General features: G+C 37.0%; 5 protein-coding genes and 2 long non-coding RNA genes across 7 annotated transcripts; 2 read left to right on the top strand and 5 right to left on the bottom strand.

The window, feature by feature from the left end:
* Position 1: 1 nt before the first annotated feature.
* LOC145213477 (lysophosphatidylcholine acyltransferase 2-like) lies at positions 2-2,535 on the bottom strand. Its single transcript, XM_080081768.1, has one exon. The coding sequence runs from the start codon at positions 2,523-2,525 to the stop codon at positions 840-842; it is 1,686 nt and encodes a 561-aa protein (XP_079937894.1). The 5' UTR covers positions 2,526-2,535; the 3' UTR covers positions 2-839.
* A 2,141-nt stretch (positions 2,536-4,676) lies between these two features.
* On the bottom strand, positions 4,677-10,828 carry LOC145209122 (uncharacterized). The gene is made up of 4 exons (XM_080079372.1): positions 9,511-10,828; positions 8,144-8,321; positions 6,157-6,281; positions 4,677-5,967 (listed from the first exon to the last, which is right to left on the bottom strand). The coding sequence occupies exons 1-4, from the start codon at positions 10,116-10,118 to the stop codon at positions 5,898-5,900; spliced, it is 981 nt and encodes a 326-aa protein (XP_079935498.1). The 5' UTR covers positions 10,119-10,828; the 3' UTR covers positions 4,677-5,897.
* A 1,260-nt stretch (positions 10,829-12,088) lies between these two features.
* Positions 12,089-14,429, top strand: LOC145226171 (nucleolar protein 56-like). Its single transcript, XM_080092269.1, has one exon. The coding sequence runs from the start codon at positions 12,134-12,136 to the stop codon at positions 14,120-14,122; it is 1,989 nt and encodes a 662-aa protein (XP_079948395.1). The 5' UTR covers positions 12,089-12,133; the 3' UTR covers positions 14,123-14,429.
* A 482-nt stretch (positions 14,430-14,911) lies between these two features.
* On the bottom strand, positions 14,912-17,030 carry LOC145226187 (brain-specific serine protease 4-like). Its single transcript, XM_080092270.1, has one exon. The coding sequence runs from the start codon at positions 16,907-16,909 to the stop codon at positions 15,413-15,415; it is 1,497 nt and encodes a 498-aa protein (XP_079948396.1). The 5' UTR covers positions 16,910-17,030; the 3' UTR covers positions 14,912-15,412.
* Positions 17,031-19,044: 2,014 nt separating this feature from the next.
* LOC145208948 (uncharacterized) lies at positions 19,045-20,043 on the top strand. Its single transcript, XR_013854969.1, has 2 exons — positions 19,045-19,229; positions 19,655-20,043. It is a non-coding gene; the product is annotated as an uncharacterized LOC145208948 (long non-coding RNA).
* Positions 20,044-21,169: 1,126 nt separating this feature from the next.
* Positions 21,170-22,104, bottom strand: LOC145205332 (barrier-to-autointegration factor-like). The gene is made up of 2 exons (XM_080078024.1): positions 21,906-22,104; positions 21,170-21,812 (listed from the first exon to the last, which is right to left on the bottom strand). The coding sequence occupies exons 1-2, from the start codon at positions 22,029-22,031 to the stop codon at positions 21,669-21,671; spliced, it is 270 nt and encodes an 89-aa protein (XP_079934150.1). The 5' UTR covers positions 22,032-22,104; the 3' UTR covers positions 21,170-21,668.
* Positions 22,105-24,988: 2,884 nt separating this feature from the next.
* LOC145209267 (uncharacterized) lies at positions 24,989-25,443 on the bottom strand. The gene is made up of 2 exons (XR_013855045.1): positions 25,297-25,443; positions 24,989-25,236 (listed from the first exon to the last, which is right to left on the bottom strand). It is a non-coding gene; the product is annotated as an uncharacterized LOC145209267 (long non-coding RNA).
* Positions 25,444-26,582: the final 1,139 nt, after the last annotated feature.

Genomic DNA, 26,582 nt, shown 5'->3' with positions numbered 1-26,582 from the left:
ATTCTAGATTCTGCACGAATTTAATGAGTAATAAATGAAACACATAACCACACAGTGACAAAAAACAAGCAGTAGAGTAAAGGACAAAACAGACACATATACATAGTCTAATACGAGCCTTCAGTTAACTTACTCTCAAAACTAGGTTAAAAAGGGCTTTATTACAAAACATTTTTACACCCCATTTGAAAGATAAACTTCAACAGTTTAACAATTGTTCTGCCTTCAACAGTTCCAACAAAAAGTGTCTTAACTGTCTAAAGGACTTCCTTTTAAATCGTCAGCTCATCAGACTGTACAAAGGTCAATACTCCAAAGTTCACACATCTTACATAACAGCAAGCAAACAATACATGACTTGTGGCTACTGGTAATTACTAGCCGGCGCCAATTGGTAAACATTCAAACACAAACATTTACTTCATGAATTGTGATAAGATTACAACATTCCATGTAGACAAGATAGTGGCTGCCAATATTTGATGCAATAGTTATTTCACAAACCAAATTATAACTGCAATATGCTAATATACAAGCTTATAACTATGTAATAAGCATTACAATACAAGTAAAACAAACAAGCTCAAAAATAATGTGCAATATATCAGACTGTAAATTATGTTGCAAAGACTACAGACATTGCAAAAAATATTGCTAGGATTTGTGAATTAAAAACACTTCAGAGACCCACACATATGGCTCAAGAACGTCATGGACAAAAACAAAAAAGTTACAGTTTGTTTAAATTCAGTAATTCTGTTTGCTTAAAGTTGAAAACAGAGGATTTTCCAGTTTTTTTTACTTCTCCACAGAGTATAACGGGCAAAAAACAAAATATTTTAAGATGAAGCATCTTGAACCTTGTTGGACGACATTCTCAACGTCTTTCTTTGAGTTACAGTTTCATCACTAGATGGCAATGGTGCTCCTACCATTGGTTCAGCATCAAGCATGGTGTTTGACTTTATAATTTCAGATACATCATCTTGTTGCATTTCTTTATACCAAACAAATAGTTTTGCATATTCTGGGCGCCTCTTGACAAATGCAAAGAACTCTTCAAATGAGACTTTTTCATCTTCATCTCCCTTCATTTCTGAAAATATTTTCTCAGTATCCAATTCATTACCAAATGTAGCTTGCAGGACATGGTAAAACTCATCCTTTGAAATCATACCATCGCCATCCTTGTCAAATACTTTAAATGCCAGTTTGACTGTTTTTTCTGTAACTGCCGGCTGTGAAACTAGTGATAGTCCGATCACATACTCTCTAAAATCAATATAACCACTGTTGTTTCTGTCATACATTGTAAACATCTCTTCAAGAGCTGGTGTAATTGGCATCTTTAGGAATTTTGAAAAGTCGTCAATAGATATGAGGCCACTGCAATGTTCATGTGCAATTTTAGCAAATTCAGAAAGTCGCTCTTGTACATCATCAATGTCCATTCCAAGTTTTCTGCTCAGTTTAGTAAATTCCACAAGACCTGTTTCCATTGGCAGGTTAAGTTCTGCTGCATGGCGCATAAGTCTGCAGTCTTCAAAGGTGTGGTCAGTGCTGGGCACACCCAATGCATCAGCAAGTACTGTGCGAACATTATTGGCATACAGTTTTGGATCTTGTTTCTCTTCTTCATTTGGGTAGTAGACAGGTAGGTAAGTAACCTCAGTGTGAATTTGAAACTGACATAGTGTCAACCACAGAAGCTGTAAATATCCTGGTCCATTCATGGTCCAAATATAGGTGTTCATATCATTAAGATACCTTATGGCTACAGGCTGAACAGGGGCACCTGGAATAAATGCACCAGCCTTGAAACTTATGAGTGCTTTCCCATTTGTGCATGTTCCTTCTGGAAACAACAAGAGTTGTGGCCAGAGATGAGGAGAAGATGTTCTTCTTATCATCTCTTCAATAGTGTTTCTTCTGGAGTTGGAGTCTTTACGAGAAACCAGAATTGGTTGAAGACATTTCATCAGGGTTCCTATAAATGGTATGTCATGATTTTCAGACCTTGACAATGTAGAAGGAGGTGGGTGGCTTGCAAAGTATGCAAAAATATCAAACATTGATGTGTGAGGTGCCACCACCAATATAGGTGCTTCTGTAGAGTTACTTCGGGTTCCTCTGATTTTGTACCGAAGTCCACCCAAAAACAGTGTCATTCGACCAAAATAATATATTGCATTGACCACTGCCAAACGAACAGGTCCAAATGGCTCTTTAGCCCCAATCTTTACTCCAATGGTTGTTAACACACCATACAACCAGGTTATAAAGAAACTAACTGTGATTAGGATCAGTTTTATTGGCACAAAAGTAACAGACAATATGGCAACTTTCAACTTTTGGGTTGCTGTTAAATGAATTCGGTGCACAAATGGGTTAACAGAAGGTTCCATGAATGATTTCTGCCTGGGAATTTTTCTCCCTTTTTGCAAAGACATTTTGCAAACAATATTTAAAAAACAACAACGGTGTGTATAAATAAAGAGTGTAATCCTGCAAACACAATATGACATGCTTACATTTGAAATAAACATCTATAAGTAATGAACATTAGTTTTACTACTATAAAGGCTCGCCTAACAACAGGCGGAACCAATACTATTACTAAGGTACATCAGCTTGAATATAACTTAACCCTTTAACTGCCACGGGCGCATAAATGCGCATGGAGACAGGCCTCGTTGTTAACAGCGACAAAAATCGTATTAGTGCGAATTTTTTTTCCAACTGGGGTGCGTTAGAAAGCTTATGCATATTGGCTTCAATTTATTTGAAAAAAATGATATGTTAGTATTTGAAAAAAATTAATTACAGTAAGGAGAAAGTGAAAATTCAGAAAAAAACAAGTTTTTTTCAAATTTTTGTTTTTGAGCCGTTTTTTGATATTTTACGCTTGACTGATTCACAGACAGCTGCTTGGAGTTGATTTCAGGGCTTTGCGTGCGTGTTGCAGCCATCTTTGTTTACAATTTGATATGTGTTGAACTTGAAAGTGGGTAGTTACGGCCTGCAAATTTGCCTTGATTTGCTTGAATATACAAGTGTATGAGTCAGTTTAGCTTTATTATTAGTGGTGACAACAGTTATTTATCAAGAAAACAACTGTTGCAGAAGCACTTTGACTTTGGAAGTTGGTGCTTGCTGACCTATATTATGATTGTATCTGGCCCACAAATGCATTTACATTTGTCAAATGATGAGGAGATGTGGCCTCACGAATGGACAACAAATACAGAAGAATCAAGGCAAACTACCTTGGGAAGGCTTGAAATTGTGTTTTTTCTGCAAACTTATATGCACTGTGTTTACAAATTTTACATGTTGTGGTGTAATAATACCTAATAAACATTCCATTTAAAAAAACTTGTGAATGCATTATGTGTGTACAGCTGGTTGGTAAACATTATAATAAGTCAGTGAAATGTCAAATTAGCCCATAAATATTATTGAAAACAAGTTCCATACCCTCAAAAACATTAATTTTATCATTTAACACTGTAAAATAACAAACTGAAATTAATGATTATGACATCATGAGCTAATTAATGACGTAATCAATATAACACAGATAAAATTTTGTAACGAAGTGTTTGTAAAACAACTTGTAACTAATAATTGTAACGAAAAACATCAATAAACTGCAATTTCTTGAAAAAATAGAATTTAAATGACGTCATTTCATAGGTGATGACGTCATCGAAAAAATTTTTATCTTAAAATTGTAGAAAATTATATACCCAACAACTTTCCCAGAGAAAGTTTTTGCCTATCTTCTATCGATTTTGCATAAAACCTAAAAGAGCAAGAGCATGTCTAAACATCATTTTTTGTCAAAACAAATTCGGCAGTTAAAGGGTTAATACATCAGCTATATAAAAATATATTCATTTATCACTTCAGGTTATAGTCACATTTTTCATGTTAAATCTGCTTTGTACGTTTAACTAAACAATAGTAAACACCTTACACACGCTTTAGTCCTTTACACTTGCGACTTGCTTTAGTTTTGACCCTCCAATTTGACATTGTTATTGTCACTTACTTTTCCAGATGTCAACTATTCATGTGCACTCTTGCGTGACAAACACAACAAAAGCATAGAAATCGATTTTGTCTTGAAATTCGTCTTTATACTAAAACAGGAGGGTATTGAGAATCTCAGCAGCGAAAGCTAAGGTAAACTTTGTTTTTGTTCAAATCATTACTAAAGCATACCAAGTACCAACTAATCAACTTGAGAAAACCCAAATACCCATTTCACAAGGGGCAGACCGTACCAGAGTTGCAAGTCGGGCCGGGCTTTTCGGGCTGGGTTCGGGCCTAGGTATTTCTGAGAAAACGGGCTTAAAGCGGGCCTGACGTTCCGTGTCCGCCATATTTTTTAAATAAAATCACTCAGCTTAGAAGTAACAATTAGTCTCTGGCTTTGACCTAATGCCCACCCTACTCTAGAACGTATTGTTTACGCCATTGTCCACTATTGTTCATTGTGTTTGTTGTCTTTCTCTTTTTTCTTTCTCACCCTTTGTTGCAAGGCTTTCGTGGATAGGCCTGTCAATCAAAATTTCGGGCCTAAACGGGCTTCGCAATAACGTTTCGGGTTCGGGCCTTTTAATTGCATGTGGACCGGAAGTAATAACTTTTCGAAAGACGGCGACAGTTTAAGTTTATTTTTTATTGAAGTTAAGACCAAAATTAAGCGTAAAAATAAGCACAGAGCGATACACAAGTTACAAAAAATGCAGAATACCAGTTACAAAAAAATCAAAAAATTCAGTCGGTAGGCTGCGACTTGCTTGTGGTTGGAATTACTAAGACCATTTTTTGCAGAAGGAAATATTGCTTTGTTGGTACGTTTCTAGATCAACGTTGTATTGTCAGTTTCATTAACGTACATTTGTCTGACCGCATTGGTCCAGGCAGTGATATATTAGAACAGTGGTTCCCAACCAGGGGGAAAATTCCCTATTGAGGTGAATTTTTGTAATTTGTAGGGGGGATTTTGTGTCACAATATTAATCTTATATTTTGAATAAAATATTTTTCAGTAAAGTTTATAATATGTTGTACAAAGAGGAATATTAGAGGCTATAGAGCAGGGGTGTGCAACATTTTCGGACATCAAGCGACCAATTTCGGACATCAAGCGAGGGCCACACAATGTTTTTCATGTACCGTATTTGCACGTTTTTTTACGCTGCTGTTGGTGCGGCTTGCATTATAATATCATGTCGATATTATTTCCACCCCCTGCGTTTTGTTTTATTTTGCGTTTAAAATCAACTTGAAAATGTTAGGTGCAAGTAAGTTTCGTCGCAACACTGCCTTTGACAACAAAGTAATTGTTTACTAGACAATGATATTACGTCGCATTCGGTATAGATACGCAACCACCACCTAGTGCACATAGAAGACCATAGGTCTGGCTGAATTAAGTTCCATGCCCTGGTTTAGCTTATTCTTGTTACGTGCAGCAACTTAGGAGATTTACTGAAAACTAGCGGGGATTTTTTGCTAAAATGTGCATTTTACTTGCTCTGAATCAGAGTGTTGTTGAGGACCACACTAAACGGCTTGGCCGGCCGGATTGTTGCCCGCGGGCCGCGGGTTGCACACCCCTGCTATAGAGCTTATTATCGACAGTTTAATTTCTGTTTAAAGAATTACATTAAATTGTTACGTATACGATATTTTAGCAAACTAAATTTGTAGGGGGGAATTAGATTTGAATATCGTCTAAAAGGGTGCACAGGACAAAAATAGTTGGGAACCACTGTATTAGAGCATATTATCATTTTACAAACAAAATGTTGTACCACCTTTAGGCGAATTGTATACGCCCTTTTGGTACAATATGTAGGCTGTGGGCCTACGTTTAGAGTCTTTTATCTGATCCTGAAGCGACAGAGAAAAGGTCTTGGATTAATAGTGCATCTTCTGTCGTACATCCCGATTCTGTATGAAAATAAACAATGCATTAACTGTGGATTGAATTTGAAACAAGCTCTAAGTATTTTTATCTAAACGCAACGACCCTTTAATGGCGACTTGTGTAAGCTTGAGCTTTGATTTAACTAAAGAGTTCGGTACCCGTTCGGTTGCCTTTAAGTTTAAACGTGTTATTAGGGATTCTAACACACAAACCTTCTGTAAACCGGATCCAGTCGAATCTGTGAACAATCATCTCCTTCGTCAAAGATGTTTCCTCTTGCCCAACGGGTGAATGTTGCTTCTCTGCCGTCAGTGTAGCGCCAAACTCCCTGGCTATCCTGAGTGCAAAGGTTACGTTTCGTTTCAGGTAAAAACTTGGAAGGACGTGTTTTTTTATTTCAAACTTTGACTGTGTTGCATAACAACCTCGTCATTTTTGCCAACCTATAACTTATATTCGGGACGTTATGCAGTTTCAGTTTTGAAACGATAAATTTTTGGACTGTTCATTTTTCAATCAAACGCATGTAATATCGTCATGCTTTTCCTTCTAATATAGGCTTGTCAAATGTTTGGGACAGTCTCGGTTTCAAAGCGCCTGGCGTCCCGTCCGATCAGCGAAAATGTCCCAGTTTGTTTTTCAGTTTACATAAAAGGCTGTAGGCCTATGTTATGTAGAAAATCAAATGTTGTTGTTCGTTTGATTTGGGTGGTAGCAAGTCAAGCACGGCAGTAGCTGAGTAATTTACACATATGTACCAGACTAAGACAACTAGATTTGTTTTCGTATCGTACTTTTGACTAATTTAAGCCGCGTACGGTATTGGCTGCCATACTTGTAGCAAAAAAACAACAACATAACCTCCCGGTTTAAAGTTGTAGCAAAAAAACAACAACATAACCTCCCGGTTTAAAGTTGTAGCAAAAAAACAACAACATAACCTCCCGGTTTAAAGTTGTAGCAAAAAACAACAACAACATAACCTCCCGGTTTAAAACATATGTCATGCCTAATCCTATAAACCGTTATAAACAACGCGATGTAAAGCAACATAATTTTATAAAATTAAAACTGCCTTCGAGATTGCTAAACAATTGTCGCAACTATTTGACATGCCCATGTGACCCAGAGTGAATCATTGGCATTTTGTGTTTAAAATACTACTGGTCGAAGTGGGTTTGTTGTGATGGACATCCTGGCCAAATGCAAGCGATGTTAAGCGGTAAATCAACTCATGTTGTTTTGTAGCAGCACCGAGCACTCAACGCAGGGGTCGATAATCGCATTTTAAACGATTCTCGGAACCCTAGGCTTCCGTGCCAGCACACGGTAAATGCCTGCAATCGAATAATTTAAAAGGCAAACTTAATAAACAAAACATATGGATTGTCCATGTTGGGCCAAACACTTTCACTGAAGATTGAGTGCTGAGTCCAGAAAACTATGCTTTCAAAAAATCAAAAGATTTATTCACGTATCGAAATTTGTTTGACATTTATAAATCGTTGGCAATCGTTGGCGCTTTTAAGTTAGACATTTTTCAACATCAGTTGTCCTCTAATTAATGCATTTTAAACTAAATTTACAAGCAATTATGTGGTAAACCAATCACGGCTATCAGCAAACATGCGTCACAGCTAATATATATATATATATACATATTGTTCGAGGTCCTTGATAGTGCATGTGTATTTTACGTATATTTCGCTGCCTAGGCATTGGAAATGAACCAACATAAAAATACCATTGGCATTTTACTGGTCTAGTGGTGATTGCAACTGCATCTATCTATTCTGCTATTTAAGTAGTTTTTGCAAAATCAGTCGATACTGAAGATTTGAGTGTGCGAGGGCCAGGTAACGTCAGATTGTGTGTATGGCAGTGGTGGGACTCAAATTTGTTGTCAGCCGGTTCTATTACAAAAGTCATATTTTTCAGTCGGTTCTGTTGCAAAACGTCCATTGACAGTAACCAGCGATGCTAACCGGTTCGCTGATCTCATAAAATTTCGTGAGACGGTTCTATAGAACCGGTGCGAACCGGCTGAATCCCACCACTGGTGTATGGGTACATGATTTGTTTTCTGATTTTGAACGTTCATGCTTGTCTATCTCGTAGGTCGGTCTGGCTTCAAAGTACAGGATGGTTTATAAACTTTCATTTCGTTTCTTTGGTATTTGAAACGCGTTTACTTTTTACCTTGCGAACTCCTGTCCATACTTCCTTCATACGAAAGCCCCTTTCGAGCAAAAAGAACACTGTCTTGTTCCAGGATGCCAAATCGTCAGCAAAGGCCAGATAACCGTCTCTCTCTTGACAGAACCTGTAAGCTTGCCAAAAGTCCAACTCAAATCGAAGCAGCCGGTAGCAGTATTTTCTTAAACAACATACGAATAAAGTTGAAAACTCACAACTTTGGCGAACGAGGTTGAAGACACTCTTATTATACGTTGTCCGTATTAATCAGCGTGGCGACTGATAAGGTGCGGCTTTGTGGTGGCACTTCAATATCTATCAGTGCTCTTGCACAGCTTGTAAGTATAGGCAGCTGACATTTTAATTTCAACAGGTTTAACAGTCACGATCAAGTAATCATTTCCGTCAACATTTACACCTTGACGTTTTTCCCAAACCCTAATTGGGCCTCGATGAAGGTCAAATATACGATAAAATATCAGTAATATATTTTGGCTATTAATTGATGCCTATTGGTTTGACGTTAGGATACTTCCTTAAAGCAGTGGTCGGCAACCGCCGGTCCGCGGCCCGGTACCGGTCCGCGAAGAGTTCGTTACCGGGCCGTATAATTTTTTCAGATTAAATGCTAAAAAACATTTTGCCTATGTATCTCGGGGATAATAAACTAATTTAAGCGTTTTTATTGCTAAATAATTGTAGTTTTTTTAAAGACCGGTCCGCGATAAAATTTTAGTTTCAAAAACGGTCCGCAGTGAAAAAAAGGTTGCCGACCCCTGCCTTAAAGTATCAACGGTCTTAATAATTGACGAACAGTCGTACTCGATAAACTGGAGTCTATGAACTTTTGTGTTTTTCTTTCAAATGTGAACTATTGTAAATTCAATTTATATTGCAATTTTATCATTTTGGAAACATTCTCTTATATTAGGCCTACTATAGTAACTTACCATATTTTCATCACCAAAAAGTAGGACACATTCCCGACAAAGAATATTAACACTTACTTTTGAGCCCAAAGAAAATAAAGGCACAAGATATTTGACGAATTTCACGCAGTAAATTATTATAGTCCAATTTGGATGAAGTTTAACTTACTATAAATTGTGAATTTCAATTAACAATGACCACAACTCGCATTCTTTGGCCGGTTTTAAAGGCACAATTGTTATGTAGGTATTCAGTAAATACAGAAAATTCAAAATGGAGGACATTTGGGTATTTTTTATAGTTCTTGGAGGACAACTTGCTTTTCGTTAAAAAGGAGGACAGGTCCTCCAAAAAGAGGACGTATGGTAGGCCTATCTTATATGTTTGTATAGTGACATTGTCAACACATGTTAATAAGCTACTTAAAAAAACGACCTTACCCACTAGTGAAGTCGTGTCCATGAATGCAACCAGAGTTATTGGCCCATTTAGTTAGTTGATCAACTTCGTTTCTTAAGGACGTAGTTTTGTTTGTGATGTAGTCCATAACACCAGCACCTTTAGTATCCACAGCGTTTCTTGCAAGTCCATTTTGTGCGTTTTTGCCAAAAATTCGACTTTCCAAAACCTTCAGATCACTTTGTAATGTTGATGTCATGAAGTACAACAGTATGCATCCCACCACAGCCGCGGTGGCAACCATCATTGAAAATATTGCTATCAACAAATATATGTTGTTGTCCTGATTTGACAAATCGCTTTCAAGCCCATAGGGTTTTATTTCATAAACTGGGGACTTGTCATCGTGAAAATGCACTTTCTTTTGTAGGTCCTGAACTTTAGTTCCATTTTCTTTGATTTTTCTGGCAATGTGGCCATTCTTGTAGGTTTTGTTTTCATCGTTTGGGGCAAGTTCTGTAAAAGCATCAATAGGCTTCTTCATTGCTTCGGCCACGGACAAACGCTTGGATATTTCCTTCAAAGCAATGCAATCTACTCCATCGCTTGTATTCACTGACTGTGTGTGTTGATTAATTGACATCTTCATTTAGAAATGCCCAGTCAAAAAAGACAATGCACAAACCGTACGTCTCTCCGGAAAAGCCATTAGCATGCTTTTAACCAGTAATTTATGGCAGCAGAAAAGAAATGTTATTAAATTTGTATGCACAAATGCAATTAAAAGAAATCAGACAGCACTTTGACCCTGCAGTCGCGGAACACAACCTTAAGTAACCTACAATGAAAGCGGTTGAACAAGGCCGACAATGGCACGAATCCTGTCTATGGCATAAATAATTAAAGAGCAATCATTTCGCAGGCCGAAAAAATTGTGCCTAATCGGTTCACATGTGTTTACGTTAAACAAACAAACACATAAATCGCTTTGAAGTTCTTATTATATTGTACAATAAACACTCGGTCGTTTTGGGCCAACTACAATAAAATAACGCAGACAGCACTAGAAGTTTATTTATTGTATTTTATTCGCGGTTATTTTTAAACCCTAAAAACAAAACACTACCACTGCGCAAACTGACCGTCTTATAATAGGTAGCAAGGTAACTGCGCTGACGTGACAACAAGTTTTTTCAAGTTGCTGTATAGAAGAATTGCGTTCATTACATAACAAAAGACAGATGAGCTATTAAGACACTTTTAACGAGCACCTGAAGTGTTTTTCACTTTTTGGAGAAACTGTACTTCTTGAACCATAGTTTTTTAGAGTTTCTCCTAACAAGCGTGCAAACCAATTAAAGGAAGGTTAGTGGACATCTTTTTTTTTTGAAAAAAAAACCTACAAAAATCAAGTTTGCACCAATGTGAAAGTACAACAAGGTTATTAGTAAAAGTGGTTATCCAATGCGTCATATTAAATTACCGTAAGCCAGCGAGTTAAATTAAAACCATACTTTTATATGGCGTTACACTAAATACAGGTTTTAGGTCTAAAAATTAGAGCAACTAAACATTTTACAAAAGTCACAGTAAAGAAATTATGGGTTTACGATAGCCAAAGATGCAAAATTCAAATGATAATATGCAGGGAGTCGAACCGGAACTGAACCCGAACCCGCGAACCGGTTTAAGCGGTTAATTTCATTAAACCCGAACCGAACCCGAACCGCTAAATACGATTTTTTTAAAACCCGAACCGGAGTTGAACCCCATATTTTGTTTGGCGTTGGACCCGAACCGGACTTGAACCAGTAAAAAATGCAGTCTGTTTGATATTTTGTGCTTTTTTTCTCAAAACAGCGCACTGAAGAATACCTACGCGAGATAACACTTATAGGGCGTGTCAAAATTAACAATGCACGGGCAAAATTCTTTTGGAGTTTGATAAGGCCAGGTATATGATGGGTAGAATTAAAATGAAACGAATAAAAATTTGAATGGGTTTAAAAACCGCAAACCGGTTCGGACCGGATAATTTGCCCAAACCGGAACAAAACCCGAACCCGAAAATATACATTTTTAAAAACCTGAACCGAACCCGAACCCTTAAAAACAAAACCAAGTGAACCCGAACCGAACCTGAACCCATATGACAAGCGGTTCGACTCCCTGATAATATGTTCCTAATCTTGAATCGTTGTGCTGATATCCACATGAGGTTAAAGGTCAGTCTCGTGGCGCATCGGAAAAGTTATTTTAGCACGTTGTTACTGTGTTTTGTACTACACAGCTTTTTATTCAGGATGTATCATTTTTATGTTGTTGTTGTTGTCGTGGTTCAGAATATTAAAAATTGCTCGAATTTCTCAATGTTTACGAAACAATATAAATAGTAGGTTTCACCATGCGGCCTTGTTACCTTACTTAGTGTCAGATCACAAACATACGGTTCATCACTTGACGTTTGTGTAATAAGATGTGTTTTTGTGACTAAAACAACAATCTTAATGTAAAAGCTTTAGCAAATATGCCAACATAGGTAAAATGACATTTGATTTGAGTATGCAATGTAATATAGCATTAAGTTAAACTTTAAAAAAAGTGATTGGTAAAGAACTAAAGATCAACCTTTTTATTTTTGTTTAGCATCCTATTACTAAAAGAATGGCAACACAATTGTATGTGTTGTATGAGCATGCCTCCGGGTATGCACTCTTTTCTGTAAAAGAAGTTGAAGACATTGGTGCATTGCTTCCAACTGTCGAGAGAGCTATCACCGACTTTTCTCTGTTTGTAACAACTGTAAAGCTGGTGTCATTCAGCCCTTTCAAATCGTCAACAAATGCACTTGATAATATGAATTCTGTGTCTGAGGGCATTTTGCATGATGACTTGAAGGTTTTTTTGGACAATAATGTTCCAAAAAGTGATAAAGCCAATGTTATTCTGGGCATAGGCGACCCCAGAATATCTGCTACAATTCAGGATGAGTTTGGGCTCAAATGTTCCAACAGTGATGCTGTGATTGAAATACTCAGAGGACTCCGTGTTCACTTTCCCAATATGGTCAAGGGCTTAACCATGCAAGGTGAGGCAAAGGCACAACTTGGTTTGGGTCACAGCTATTCCAGAGCCAAAGTCAAGTTCAATGTCAATCGTGCAGACAACATGATAATACAAAGCATTGCTCTTCTTGATCAGCTTGACAAGGATATCAATACCTTTTCCATGAGAGTTAAGGAATGGTATTCCTACCACTTTCCAGAGTTGGTCAAAATCAGCAGTGATAACTACATGTACTGCAGACTTGCCAAACTAATTGGAAACCGGAAAACAAGCCCTGAAGATCTGGAAGAAAAAATTGAGGAAATCACAATGGACTCTGCAAAGGCAAAAGCCATAATAGCGGCTTCCAAAATGTCAATGGGGATGGATGTATCTCCTATCGACCTTATAAATATTGAGTCATTTTGCAGTCGTGTCATTTCTCTGACTGACTATAGAAAAAGTTTGGTAGAATATTTGCATGCGAGAATGCAGTCAGTTGCACCAAATTTATCCACATTAATTGGAGATGTAGTTGGTGCAAGGCTCATATCTCATGCTGGAAGCTTGACCAGCTTGGCAAAATATCCTGCCTCCACAGTGCAAATTCTTGGTGCAGAAAAGGCCCTTTTTAGGGCATTGAAACAAAGAGGCAACACTCCGAAATATGGGTTAATTTTCCATTCCACTTTCATTGGAAGGGCTGGATCTAAAAATAAAGGACGGATATCTCGGTATTTGGCCAACAAGTGCTCCATTGCATCTCGAATTGACTGCTTTACAGAGTTTCCCAACAATATTTTTGGTGAAAAGCTGAAGGATCAAGTTGAAGAAAGGCTAAAATTCTATGAAAGTGGTGAAGCACCAAGGAAAAATGCAGATGTAATGAAAGAGGCTGTTATCGAAGCAAACTCCTACATAGAATCCCAAATGAAAGATGCTGAAATTACTGAGAAAAAAGAGAAAAAGAAGAAAAAGAAAAAGCGCAAAAGTGAAGCTGATGCGTCAGTGATTAGCCAAATTGCATCTGATGATGATGAACCCTCTGCTAAGATTGCCAAGGTTGATGCAAGTGTGACAGATACCCCTAAGTCAGCTAAGAAGAAAAAGAACAAAAATAAAGCTGCAAGTGAAGATGTTTCAACTACAGACATATCAATGCTGTCTCCTGAAACGAAGAAGAAAAAGAAAAAACAAAAGAATGTAGAAACAGTAGATTCTGATGTTGTTGTCTTAGATGAGGCCCAGCCCCCCAAGAAGAAAAAGAAGTCCAAGAAAGTGGATGCTGACACAACCCAGGAATTAGATGTCTCTGTCGTATCTGAAGACAAACCTAAGAAGAAGAAAAAGAAGGAAAAAGATTTGAATACCACTGCAACAGATGAAAATGTATCCCTTGTGGCAGATGACAGTCTTGTGACACCTAAAAAGAAGAAAAAGAACAAACCCGACTTGGATATGTCTGGTGATGTGCCAAAGTCAGGAAAAAAGAAGAAAAAGATTCTTGATGCATCACAAACCCATGAAAATGGTGTGGAGGAAATGGAGGTTAATGTTAGTTTAACCAAGTCAAAAAAGAAAAAGAAGAAGGTCTCCCAGGGTGTTTAACAATCCACCACTAAAACAGACCAGCTATTCCTTTGTCAATTGTAATTGTATGTAAACATACACTGCCGGACAAACAAAAAATGACACATTGCATTAAAATGTGGCAAAAATATCATCTTGTGTTGGGGGAATGTTTTCCTAAACTATAATTTTCCCTAACTGATGTTCCATTTTGCTCATGCTTTTACGTGCCATTTTTATGATGTCTTTACATGTTTTGTACATTTGGTTTGGGTGAACTTTTTTTGCTTACACTTTTGGGGTTTAGCTGGTCGCAGATTTTCCTCAATACATTATGACAACACTCCTAAGCTGTTAATTTTCAACAAAAGAAACACATATGATAAGTGGTAGCAAGAGTAAAATTTATTTAAAAGATTAGGCAAAATATTGTGAATTAAAAAACATGGATGTACAAAAAAAGCTCAACATATTTTTTGCCATTAATCTGCAATTTGTGGGGTCGACACACAACTGTTGCTCACTCCATTTGAAAAGAAAACTACTGAATATTATCTTATCACTGAAAATGATGTTTGTTACATCTGGCTATGAGTAAACTTTTGTAAGTACCCTTGCGGGAGGTTAAGTTTTAAACTCTTTTTACAGTGACTCGAAGGCAGTGGTTGCACAGCTGTATAATGTTTTTAAGTCAAATCATTAAGAGTGTCAGAATGATCTAACTTACATATGTTTTTGGTTTAATAACCCCTGTAAAAAGAAGAAGTTTAACAATTAAATTTACTAAAATACCAACTGAAGGTTTCATGTTTTATGCATTTTTTATTGTGTGTACAATATACACAAAAGGTATTATCAGGTTTCAAATTAAACATCTTAATTCCAAGTCAATGCACTCAGTATTATTGACTGTTGTCAATTAATGTTCAAATTTGTCAAATCAAAACTTAGTTTCACCAGTGCCTGTCTAAAAGTTAACAATTACAAAAATTAACTTCTGTCGTGATAATCTGTTACGAAAACTTAACACTTGCACTACAGAAAGACATAATAAGCAAACATGTTAATACTGTACTATATTAGTTTGGCAATATGTATAAAACATGTACAAAAACAATACTGCATCAGTTTATAGCCAAAAAAGAGACAAAGAAATCGTAATAAAACATCATAATTGTAAATACTGTAGTTCATGATAAACAGAGAACATCAAAAGTATACTGTGGATAAAAAATGTAATTATTAAAGTTGGCAAATACGTAAACAACTTCCAAGTACGAAAAATCATCATTAAAATATACAGGGAGCACATCTTTTCCCATTTTCTAGCTAAACAAACCTAGTTGTGTTTTGTATCCAAGAATGAAAAGCCGCAACTTTAGCATAAACTCCAGGTTTGTTTCGGATGGCACACCCACCTCCCCAGGAAACAACTCCCCACTGCAAAATCCTACGGGTCACCCGGTTCATACAAATGAGTGGACCCCCACTATCACCCCTACATGAGTCCCTTCCTCCCTCCATATAGCCAGCACAGAACATTGTATTAGTAATATAAGTCCGATTGTTATTAAATCGGTCTAGATAAGATGATTGACAAGTCGCATCATCAATTAAGGGCATGGACAAAATTTGCAAAGATTGGCGGTTAGTTATACCTCCTCCAGAAGGGTCAGTTGCTCCGAAACCTAACACATAGCATTGTAAATTATTAACGGGTAACTCTGGGGATGATGGACACATTGGTCGAAATTTTGATGTGCATTGGTTAAGTTTTACTAATGCAATGTCATTTGTTGGAACAGGGTAAGCAGAAAACGTTGGGTGGAGAACTATTGACCCTAAAAGAATGCGTAAGTGTAAACGTGTGTTTGCTGCATTCCATCCAAACACTGCATGTGTTGGCATATCTTTGGGTAGTACAAATGGCACTGTCAAACAATGAGCAGCAGATAGTAGCCAACATCGATTTATTAGTGTTGCCCCACAAATGTGTTTGTGGTGTTTTTGAAGTGATACCATCCATGGATGATGGCTACTTTCAGCATTACGTCCACCAACTATTGGTTGTGTTTGTGGGCCGTTTACACAGCTTGATTGCAGTATTGGTGTTCTTGGTCCAGATGGTGCTGTGGCTGAGCTGGTAAATTGTTTTTGGCAAATATAACCATTCTGATATTGGCACACAGCTCTTACAGGTTTGTATCCATGTAAATGTGAAAGTTTAATACACAGGTGATCCAACATCTGTCTGTGATCTTTATCTTCAATAGCACCTTTTCCTCTGAGTGTTGTCATATTTCGAATTGTGGAATCCATGTTTTCAGTGGAGATCCAGAAGTCTTGAGTGTTAAAAAATCGACTCAATCGCTTGAGAAAACGCAGGATATGTTGAGATGTAGATTGAGCAAGCACTGCAGAATCACGAGCACAATATATATTTGCATTTTCCCAGGTTGTGAAAACAGGAAAAATCTTGTAGCACATCTCTCCACGTCGCCTGTAGCCATCATTACAAAACTGAAAACTCGGTTCATGAGAATCTACAGTTCTTGCTTTAGCACAGGTAGTATTTTGAATACATCGGTTGGCACTGGGAACAAACGTTGATCCACGGACACACTTAAAAACATGTTTACGTCCTCCTAAGCAAAGAAAGTATCGAGTACAATCGCGTTCATCAGGGAAGTATCCACGTCTTCTTGCGTTGCAAGTGATATCATGCCTAACCCGTCTGTTAGATCGGGTGGCATCTATAGAAGCAGTTGTCCATATCAAAAGAAACAGAAAGGGCACAAGAACAAACATGTTTTCGCTGTTGTCCATTTTGTTTTTGTGTGTGTGTCGCGCAATAGGTAAAGTCCCCGCTTTATTTCATTGCTTTGTTGGTTTTTTATATTATTTTGGGAGCTTTTAATCTTTACCAGACCTAAAAAACCAGGGATTCGAACCGCCTGTCAAATGGGTTCAGGTTCGGTTAGGGTTCACTTGGTTTTGTTTTTAAGGGTTCGGGTTCGGTTCAGGTTTTTAAAAATGTATCTTTTCGGGTTCGGGTTTTGTTCCGGTTCGGGGTAAGTATCCGGTCCGAACCGGTTTGCGGTTTTTAAACCGGTTCAATTTTTTCGTTTTAATTTAATTCTACCCATCATCTGCCTGGCCTTATCAAAATCCAAAGAATTTTGCCCGTGCACTGTTATTTTTGACACGCCCTGTAAGTGTTATCTCGTGTATTCTTTAGTAGTCTACGCTGTTTCAAAAAAATCATATAAATCAGACTGCATTTTTGCTGGTTCGGTTCCAGTTCGGGTCCAACGCCAAACAAAATATAGGGTTCGACTCCGGTTCGGGTTTTTAGAAAATCGTAATTAGCGGTTCGGGTTCGGTTCGGGTTTAATGAAATTAAACGCTCAAACCGGTTCTCGGGTTCGGGTTCAGTTCCGGTTCGACTCCCTGTGAAAAACAAATACACTATAGGATTTTATTTTAACAAGACGACATACCCCAATATTTCGTGTTAATCGTGCAGCCAACTGATAATAATTAGCAATAAAATTGTTTTCGGCGCAGGTGTATTAGGTTAAAAGCAATGATTCCAAACCTTTAGGGTTTGGGCTATGTATCATCGCGTACCACCCATGCTGAGAAAGTGGATTCAGTTGGACAACTGTAACATTCTGAATCTAACAATGTAGTAGCCTACAACGAAAATGTAAAATGTAGTGCACAAAAAACTGATTAAGTCCCATCAACCGACTAATGCGAGTCAAAACGTCATTTGACACAATATTTCGTAAATTTTGCTGACATATGTCAGTGCAAAATTTTTTTAAATTTCATGTAGGCCTATCAATGCGGTTTTTGTACTCGCGTTTTCCTACAACACGCGGTAGCCTACGCAACACGGTATTTTAAGTAACATATATGTTTCATGTCGGAATAGGCGATTCGTGTGCAAAAATACGAAAGAAATTAAACAACGAAAGGTGTTCGTGTACCACCAGAACTGCTGTCGGGTGCTGCTAGTGGTAGCCTACGCATACAACTGGTTAGGAATCCCTGGTTTAAGTTTGAGGTGTACCGAATATTCGGTTTGCCGAATTTGTTCGGTTAAAACAGCCTATTTAAAAGACTTGGTTTCGGTTGATGCTTTTACGAACAAAAATTTAAAGCCTGAAACGTTTATTTTTAGCTTGATAAGGCACCACACCATCTTTCAAACTACACCTTAATTATATTCGCGTTACATATTACGAATAAAACATTATCATTTTCCCCACTCAAGTCAAAACAGCAAATCAATTGGCAGGCAATGGTAGTCTTCTTGTCTGAAAAACTTATATATTTTCAAAATGCATATATTATACACACCTTATCATGTGGACAAACGCGCCAGACATTTTGTAAGCTTATTGTTTGCAAAACAAACTGGCAACACAAAGCGTAAAATCACTGGTGGCAAGGTAATAAACACCGCCCTTTTCTCATGCACAACAAAAAGTAGATGAGGCAAATGGTAATTCCTTAAAGCTGTAATTTAGCAGAAAAGCATGAAAACACTGGTGAACATTGGTTAAAGGTTTTATTTGACCGTTGGTTTTATGTATATTTTGACACAAATAGGTATTGTTACATGCGCGCACACACACTGCGAACTATCATACTATTCAACTTTCGTGTGTTTATACCTGATGCGTGCGCCAGTTTGCCTCTTTGAGAGATCAGGTTTTATGGCATAAAGATCAGTGTTTCCCATCTCGAACATCATCGCACCGAAATATTTATTTTTGACGTTTGTCGCACCAACGGTCAAAAATTGTTCCCGCAGATAAAACGGAGTTCCCGGCATCGTGGAAATAAACAAGCACAACAGGAATTCAATCGGTTACCCCGAGGTGACGTAAGAACGTGAGCACAGTTTCGCCGAAGCGAAACTAAAGTCTCTGTTTGTTTTCAGAGCTGGGTCGTGTTGCACGAAGGTATTGTGTCATATGGTTTGGTTGTGTTTGTATTGTTCCTAGCTGATTCAGCACAATGACTGCTATAAAAGACAGGGTCACGTAAATTTCACCAGCAAGACATATTTCACCGGGGGAACGGTATGATGGGTACATTTTTTTCAAACATCAAATGATGGATAGTATCACAGGTAAGCAACTGTTATCTTTTTAGCAACGTTACACATTTTACTTTAGTTTCGTACAGAACTTGAATCGATGTTTTTTGGTAGCTTAGCCTACTCCTTGTATGTTTTGCTTCACCTGTAATTTGTTAAAATTTGGATGAACTCGGCAATATAAACATAATCTCTTTTCTTGAGCACTAAATCACGATGTTAAGCTGGATTTGTACAATGGTTTGCAAAAAGCTCTGTAGCCTAAGCATCGTAAAATAGCCAAACGGAAAAGTGGGAATGCACACATTGTAAGCAAAATCCAAATTAGACTCTAACATCGTTTAACGATTTGAAAACGTTAATCTGTCCCCAAACACTCTCGAAATCATTTAATGTTCGTGTAATAACTTAAATTCTTGATGACCTTTTCACCTTCAACTAACTTTATGTTTGCACAGACTAACAGGTGGCCCAAGCGCCCTCGTCAGAAACAGCCGAAATGCTGAGCAGGATTTCTTTTCGGTTGGTTTTCTTTGCCTGCTGTACAATCAACAACGAGGGGGACTTGTCTCCAATTTTTCATGGTTTGTCCAACCAAGATGCTATCCATGAAAAATTGCCCGTCGGCGCTTGGCCAATCACAAACCCAGGATCAATTGTTTAACTTTAATAATCGGGAGAATATTTTTTAAATAGTCAGCACTTAACCTGTCTCTGAGTGTTAACTGTCAGTTTTTCTTCTTTCTTCTTATCGTTTTTTTTTTTTTGTTATCGATACTCATTGATATGTAAAATTGTGTTGCGTAGGCCAATTAGCGCTTTTTAATAAAACTGCTGGTCATTATAAGTTTACGGTGTGTTTTGTTTAGGAAAGTACGTGTATTTTATTTTGGATGTATTAAGAAAACAAAATAAATATAAGCATCAGTTTATTACAGGGCCGTTACGGCTGGATAACAAACGACTGTTGAATTAAATCGCAATAATCAGGAAAACAATTTACACCGGTAAAAACTATGATGTTTTAAGATTCTAAGCACGATCACATATGCATATAGGCCTATACCAACTAGGCTGCATTTCACAAAAAATTTTCGCTCCAAGTTTGTATTGCATTATAAGCGTCAGTCGCATTCTTTTTGCTTGCCCCGTGGTCGGTCAAAAATTCCATACAGTTTGCTTGATCCATTTTTAGCACAAGAAACTTACCCAGCAGGTCCTGGGCCTAAAAAACACAAGTCAAAACTAATTGTATGATTCATAAATGACAAAAGTCAATCAGCAGGCGTTTACGATATGCTGGGTTGCATGAAGCATGTTTAGCCTGTAAAGCTGCATACAATGTTATTATAGATGCTGTTGAAGTTCCAACGCTAATGCTAATAAGTCTACCGTTTACACACAGCCATCGCGATGAAACATTGTACCAATAATGGCTTGATTTTTTGTAAATTCAACACAAAACCACAAACATACCAGATTTATATTATCCTCATTTAAGTTTTTGGTTGTGGCACCATTAATCCCTGGAACTTCGTCGACTTATCTCTCATTTTTAGCGAAGTAAAATCCAAAAATTTCTTTTTAGAGCTCATTGTTACACAAAACAAATCCTTTAAAAAATACTAAATCTCTTAAAAATCGTGCGACAAAATAATTTTGATCGTGCAAAACAAACCACAAGGTATGACTGTTGCTGTGCTGCGTTATACGTTAGTACGTATAGCACAGCCACTTTTATTGATTGGTTTGACTTTTCCAACACACTATACACACAGACTAACACTAAAACCACGCCATCTGGCAGGTCCGTTCTGTCCTATAGCCTGACGTCTTCTTAAGGCATGTAATCCCGACTTGCTAGTGCACTAATTAAGCTCAGAATGTTTTGGCTATTTGGGGACCACAAACGTAAAGCTGCTACTGAAGTAGCAGGTTTAAACTAGCCCAATCCCTATAAACGTATTTCTCTTTTGGCCTCTTTTGTTATACGCGCCTTCTGCGCATGATTTGTACATCGGCACACAAAGACATCGGCGTTTTATCATTCTGTTTGTTTGTTTAAATTCAAACGGGTTGAAAGACTTAACAAAATACGAAATGAGTTTTATGTGTTGAGTAAATCACGATTAATCTCGCTCATCAATTGATTGACTAACTTATTCAACATGTTCAATAAATGCACAAAAAACGCCACAGTACACAAACTCTTTGCACATTTTGATCCAAACTGCAGTGATCATTTAAACAAGTCATGGCGTTTCAAATAGTTGGCAAAGCGAATTTATACATAACATTGTAATGCTTATCCTGAAACCTAAATGGTACAAAAAAGGCCGAATGAATGAAATGCAAAACTACATAAATCTCAATGACTTAATTGCAGTTTAGATGTTTCAACAACAATAACTAGCACTTGCAACAGTCGAGAAAGGTTTTACAAAAATGAAATCGTTTTAATTGTTGCTTCTATCATAAAAAGTTCTCGATCCAAGCTTGAATGCCGTTATATGCATCAGAGGCATGCTTCCTGTTCGCACCGTAATTCATTAAGTATTCTATACATTTGCCTGGCTCCATCTTCAGTACGAGGAAGTGGCCAAGAAGATCTCGAGCCTGTAAACAAAATTGGACAAGATTTACCAAAACATAATCAGCCCATAGTTTTTCTAAGTACATCAAACCAGTTGTAATCGAAAAGATACTTACTTGATTTATGTTGTCCTCCTGTAGTCTTTTGCCTAATACGTTTCCAATGCCCGGAACGTCTTTTATACTTTTGTTTCTCATAGGTCCGGAGGTGAAACTTTCATGTTTTTTGGTTGTTGTAGACATTTTTGATAGCAGGTGCCAACAACAGATTGCCTAAATTAAATGTAGCTTTTCCTTCTCTAAAAACAAGTAACCATAGTTTTGAACCACATTATGCAGATGCTGTTGTAATAACATCAACATTATGTTGAGTTGAGTTTAAACACTTATGAGCAATTGCTTATAGCGACCCAATAGAAAATATAGCGACCCGATAGCACTAAAACAATTACCAATGCACAGCTATATCCAAAAACTACTTTTCGAAAGATTAAAGGGTCCTGTAGGCTTAGGCTGTAGGCTATTTCACTAGTCACCGCAGCCCCTTTTAGCTAGTCACTTATGTACAAAAAATGTTGCTTTTCTCCTGCCATAAGCAAACAGACCGTTTCACCTACGCTACGCTGTACTTCGAATTTTGAACGTTGAAGCTGTTTAAACACTTGTAATTATAATCACTTATTATGTTCCGGTTACAATTGCACCCACGGTAGTCCAATAATTGTCTCCTACCCATCGTTTACGAAGCAAAAATAACTAAAATAAATAATAAAATCAACAGTTTAGCCTATATTGACGGCAAATAACTCAAACACTTAAGGGCTACCTAATTTTTGTTTCTTCACTGCTTATTAGATAATGTTTTTAAAATGTTTTCAATTCGTAAGATCTATGTATGATCACATACGCCTAGCAAATGACCAAGCTTAGACAATACACCCATCGTTTTTAATCGAATCTTCAACACTTAGTCTTTGCTACCGAAGCGGCACAGAACACAAATTTGTTGGTAACGTAGGTGACGTAATTGGAAACTCCCTAACGGGTGCGTTTACTTTTACCTCGTTTGCCAAATTGGGCGAATTTTGGGAAACTTGCCCAGTGGGGAATTTAATTAATTTTGGCCAGCTAACGTAACGTACTATTACGTCGTCATCTAGATTTGTCAAGCCGTTCTTTCCACTCGATTTTTTTTTAATTTTAATACTTTTGTAGTGTAGCAAAAAACAAACAAACAAGCAGATGGCCTATAACAGAGGCGTGCAACATACGGCCCGCGGCACCTATTTTCGTGGCCCGCGCAGACTACAAAGTACTCTATCAATTATGTTTTCTTTTTACTGTTAGAGCATGGAAGTTTGCTATTTGTACACAATCACTGGTATTTTTGACTTTGTACGGCGTCACACCGTGGTAAGGTTTAATCAACTATGACGACATATTCCCGTTGTTGCATCATAGTGTGCATTATGACAGAACTGCCCATACTGCAATAATTCAGTAACATGATTTATAGGTGCAGTAAAAATATTGATATTTATTCAACGAAAAGGTTAGCAGATATCCTATTGATTAAAAAGTACTCAAAGAGTAACATGATTGTGTCCATGCGCTTTGCTATTCAATAAGCTGTTAAAAAATGTATGTGTTGCTTTATTGTCTGGGCAAAACTGTAATAACTTAATGGTTTTGTACTTGCAATATTATATAAATATATGTTCCTTAAATTACCTGAACAAGTAGCTGCATAAAACCGAAAACCCAAGCGTAAACTACTTGCGTTGAATCGATGTGTGTTTAGAATTAATTTCTTTTAGTAGTGGTGGCTGGTGGGGAAATTTAAATTTTAAATTGAAAAAGTCCCTGATGCTTCGTACATCACGGACATGCAAATGCAACATACAACCATAGATAACTTAATTCACTAGATGCGCAACTCGTCTGCCGACTAAATATTAAAAAAAATCTCTCGGGTTAATTACTACATAGAACAAGATGTAACTTTTAATGTGTAGTTATGTTTTGTTGATGTATTTTTTAAACATTTTTATTTTAACAAATCTAATTTAATTACCACGAACGCGAATATATTGGTTTTGCCTTCCTTCAGACGTTGCACGCTCGAATGAACAAGTACACATTTCGTGTGCATTGGTAAGAACATACATATATTTTGTCGTCTTGTCGATAGTTTTTTGAGCTGCGACGTTTAGTTTGATAAAAATGTTTTAGTTTTTGAAATTTTCTTAATAATATCATAAAAAATGGCAATTAACCTTATTTATGTAGCAAGTTTGGACTTTGAATTCGTTTTGCATTATGTCTACCACCTTGCTACATATATGGGTTGCCATTATGGTGTCTGCATTTCTGGCCCCGTAGTCAATAAATCCAACTAAGTGGCCTTCCTAGAATACCAATTTTCTTGACTACATGAAAATAATAAATTAAAAAAAAACATGAAAAAGTGCATAAATTGCTGCTGTTAACTAACTTTGCATCCACAGAGCATTGACTGCCAATTGGTTGATACCATATGCACCAGAGCCAATATTTTTAACAATCTACCATACAGTGTTTTTTAGGATTGTGTGATGATATGTCAGTTCAAAAAATTATGTGTAAAATTGCAACTTATACCTGTACCACTGTAAAGTACGTGATGATGGCAATATAAGAACACCACTGGTTCTGAGATGATTATATGCTGCTGAAGCTCTAGCAAACAACTCAATTGCCCAATGAACCACATCAGGGTGGTACCGTCTCCGATTAATGGTCTTTGAAGCATTTTTACATTGCATTTTTAAAAAATGAGGCTTGCCACTCATTAGTGAGTGTTTTTGACTTTCAACCAAATCCTGCAGATGGAAAATGACACATTACTGTTCCAAAATTAAATAAGAAACATTTGAATCTGCCTACCAAGATATCCTAATGAATTCGGTCATCCACTGTTACCAATTCTTCTTCACTAGTTGCACTGGATTTCATTTGCTGCACTCTGTTGTGTTCCATTTTTTGCCATACTTTGCACACATTTTACACATTACCGGCCCTTTTTCTGTTACTGTGTTTGAATATTAGGTGATCTAGTTTTAAATGTGTTGCCATATCTACTGGTTACATTGCAGTGAGGTGAGCGAATTATGGTTGTGCCTGTCAGGGCGTTCCATGCTTGTATGACATGTTTGTTAATATTCTTGTTTTTTCCTGCTTACTCCCGTACAAAGTTTAAAGTTATCCAACTCCCCTGTAATGATGCAAAAAAAACAAAAAACAATAAAAGCCTAATGGTAAAAACTATCTTGTTTTAAAAGCAGGTGTTATACTTAAAAATGCATTTAAAGTTGATTTCCTCAATGGAGTAATACCCAAGGATAGTGGTTTAACTCACCATCCATAAAATGGAGCCCATTCAACCTCAACATTGCTTGAGATGCAAAGTCTACCACAAAAATTATAACATACAGAAACCCAGATTAATTCATAATAAACATAACTGTACCTTATGTATGCTTTAACAATTTTATTTTTATATTGTTCTACCAAAAGGTATTTGCCTTTTCTATAAAATGACCACTTTTCTAAATGTTGTACAACTTGTTGTTTAAAATGAATTGTTAACTTAAGAAGTGTGTACTAACTTTCAGCTGATGACCTAATTGTTTAAAAGCTTTCTCTACACTTTTAACGCTGTGGTGTTTAACTTATGAAAGAACCTTTCTGTCAAATGGTGCTTTTCTGCTTGTCTTGGCCACAACAAATGATTTTTAGCTGTAATAAACATTTATATGTTCATGGGCAATGTTACCAATTTTGTCCTGTACTGCTGTTTAGGAATTTTTTTTGGTGGCAAAGCACCAATTTTTAACTTTTTTCTGCAACCAATAATCAGCAGATCGCTTTTTTCAAAGTGATCTACACATATGAACGCTCTAAAATAATTACTGTTTAATTTTGACAACAGAAGTGGGTTAAAAGGAAATTAATATTACGTTTCTTTATGAAGCATGTATTATGTCTCCCTAAGTTGGGTCACGCACACATTTTTGTAAATTGCTGTAATGTTTCTTCATATCAGAGTTGCTTTGAAATTCAGGATTGCAAATTTTAAACAAAGATTTTTTGCCATTTGCTGGCACGGTGTAGCTAACCTAGCTATTACACAGAAATACAACTAAATCACAAATACGAGAATTTAGTCTTGTCCATGGTATATTTAACATACAAAATCAATCAAACAAAAACGGTTAGTGATCCTTTTAAAACACACAATAAACTTCTAAAAACGAATAAAATACACAAGATACATGGCACTTATGTAACCTGCAAGTTTATTATCACTTCAATTCCAAAGTGATTTGACGTTTAATGCAATAAATTGCGATTTTTGCCAATATCTTCACTCTTCACCCATTGCCCGCCATTGTAAAGAAGCCAATGTGTACTGGTTCATTCAAGCGTGACCTGTCTGAGCGATTTCGCCGAGTTGCGCATCTAGTGAATTAAGTTATCTATGATACAACCATTAGAGACATTTCTCAAGGTCGGTTTGTTTTTAAATTGTTCTTGAAAATGAAAAACCAGTGTAAATTTCTTGGCCGAACGGTCTGGCGCGCCTGACCTATATACAGACATAAAAACCCTGATCGGGATTCGTCCCCGGGAGAGTCCTGGATTCAAACCCCGTGAAAAAAATAAAAAGTTGTAAATTTCTGCTGCTAAACAGCAACAATGATAAAGAAAAAGATAGGTGTGAGTTTGAAGTGCCCAGTCAGGATTCTAGTCCTA

Source organism: Phallusia mammillata, chromosome 1 (assembly GCF_965637545.1).
Source record: "Phallusia mammillata chromosome 1, kaPhaMamm4.hap1.1, whole genome shotgun sequence".
NCBI classification, from domain to species: Eukaryota; Metazoa; Chordata; class Ascidiacea; order Phlebobranchia; family Ascidiidae; genus Phallusia; species Phallusia mammillata.
This window is presented reverse-complemented; position numbering and strand designations above follow the sequence as displayed.